Source organism: Atta cephalotes (assembly GCF_000143395.1).
Source record: "Atta cephalotes unplaced genomic scaffold scaffold00038, whole genome shotgun sequence".
Classification (NCBI taxonomy): domain Eukaryota; kingdom Metazoa; phylum Arthropoda; class Insecta; order Hymenoptera; family Formicidae; genus Atta; species Atta cephalotes.
Window position 1 is genome coordinate 131,578 of NW_012130102.1, and position 1,998 is coordinate 133,575.

Here is a 1,998-nt window from a genome sequence, read left to right on the forward strand (position 1 = left end):
ATGTATTGGGTGTTCCTGGGATTGCTCAGTACCGCCATTGCGGCGCAGAATTCTTATGACTTAGAAACCAGAGCTGTTTCATTTCCCGGAAAGCCAAGTAGCTTAGGACCACTTTACTCGCCCGGCTTAAGTTCGGCCCAGGGATTCCGTGATAACAGTTACGAGGATAATGCAGTGACACCCACGCCATCGCCGACGCCAATCTATAGGAATTCTAATCAACAACCGGTGAGTTTAGAAATTATATGCATTTATCTACGCGTGCTGAAAAATTTTATTTTTATTTTAATTTAAATTCTTTATATTAAATTGTACGCAGTTGTATCGCAAACCAACGGCGGCACCAATAGATACTCGCGACTACACTCAGGCCATCCGCGTTGGTTCTTCGTCGCGTGCTTCTATTCGAGGCCCGCAGTCCCAGTTCGGCCCTGATGGACCCACTAAAGAAGAACTCGAGGAAGAGAAGGAGGAACCTGATCGTCTTAGCCTTCTTCTACCTCAAAGCAGATTCGATTGTGTCAACAAGCAGACGGGCTACTACGCTGACGAGGATCTCAACTGCGAGGTCTTCCACTACTGCCAAGACAACGCTAAGCACTCGTGGATCTGTCCTGAAGGTTTCACTTTCCACCAAGTCAGTGAACCAACTATAAATGTCCTTTCTTATTTATTCTTTTAATATCTAAAGAATAGAGACATTCCATTAATGATGATTGATTGCTGTTTGTTTTCCTGTTAAATCTAATTTACTAAGAAAATTATCGCTTACGGTGACGGGTTTAATTCTGATGAAATAAAAATATATTTTATTTCGTCACTTTATCAGGTACATCTAATCTGTATGCCACCCAGCGGCGATATCAGCTGTCAGAAGAGCTCACAGTATCATTTTGTCAATGAGTATTTGTATAAACCGTTGAATCTCCAAGAAGCCGAGACCAAACCCAATGTCACTTTAAGATACAGTGAGAGGTATTACCCCTCTGATATTTATACGGATGAAAGAGAGGTTGGCGATTATCAGATCACCCCTACGCCCGCCCCGGTGCGTCGTCCTGCTCCGCAGGTGTGTTTATCATTTTTGAATTATGATGATTACACTTCAATAATTATAATTAGAGGCTGTAAAATAGAAGCTACAATGTCTCTTTTAGAGTCTCTTTAAATCTGAGTTTTAAGTAGATTTTTTACTATAATTTAAAATTTTTAAAATTTTTGTCAACTGTCATTTGCGTTTTTTTCTTTTTACTTGCAATTTTTACATTTTAAAAATTGTTTAATAATAAAGTTACAATTTTAATTACAAAATTAATTACAAAAATTTTAATTAAAGATATTTACGTCACGAAACTAAATCAAGACTTTCTTCTGAGTTCTGAATATTATATAGGCAGATCTTTTTATTTCGTCCACTGCTTCTACTTATTCATGATGAATGTGAAATAAATAATATGATCTTCTTTCGATCGACTGTATTGACACGTTAACGGTTAGGTCTTGTACAGGTCCTTGTGAGTCCACAGCCAAGTTTGAACAGTATCCCTACGTCGGTCCGTCCTACAGGATTCCCGCAGTATCGTCTCCCGATAAATCAAGTATTCCGCAGCCCCGAAGAAGTCAACATTCCCCTTCAGCACAGACGGCCGCAACAGCAACAGCACCAGGTTCTCAGACGGTTTCCTCAAGTTCAAGTCCGACCCGATGAAGAAGAATATGAATAGATTATTAGATTCATAAATTCTTCAATTTACTCAAAAATTATTCCGTCTCTTCCTCAATTTAATATTCGTTTTGCGAAGTCAATGAAGAATTGCAGCATTTGACATGCCCGAATTTTTCCTTGAATAATTAGTGATTTTTAAACTATTTTATATATATATATATATATACATATATATATATATATATATATATATATATATATATATATAATAAATAATTAATAATAAAATAAAAATAAAATAAAACAGCTAGGAAAACGGTAAAAACGGGGTT

At 36.9% G+C, this 1,998-nt stretch overlaps 1 protein-coding gene across 1 annotated transcript; it reads left to right on the forward strand.

The window, feature by feature from the left end:
* LOC105621866 lies at positions 1–1,724 on the forward strand. The gene is made up of 4 exons (XM_012203305.1): positions 1–228; positions 320–637; positions 830–1,069; positions 1,509–1,724. The coding sequence occupies exons 1-4, from the start codon at positions 1–3 to the stop codon at positions 1,722–1,724; spliced, it is 1,002 nt and encodes a 333-aa protein (XP_012058695.1).
* Positions 1,725–1,998: the final 274 nt, after the last annotated feature.

Coding starts and splice junctions, on each gene's coding strand:
- LOC105621866 (XM_012203305.1), top strand. CDS start 1: ATGTATTGGGTGTTCCTGGGATTGCTCAGTACCGCCATTGCGGCGCAG. Junction 229..319: donor GGAATTCTAATCAACAACCG/GTGAGTTTAGAA, acceptor AATTGTACGCAG/TTGTATCGCAAACCAACGGC. Junction 638..829: donor AAGGTTTCACTTTCCACCAA/GTCAGTGAACCA, acceptor TCACTTTATCAG/GTACATCTAATCTGTATGCC.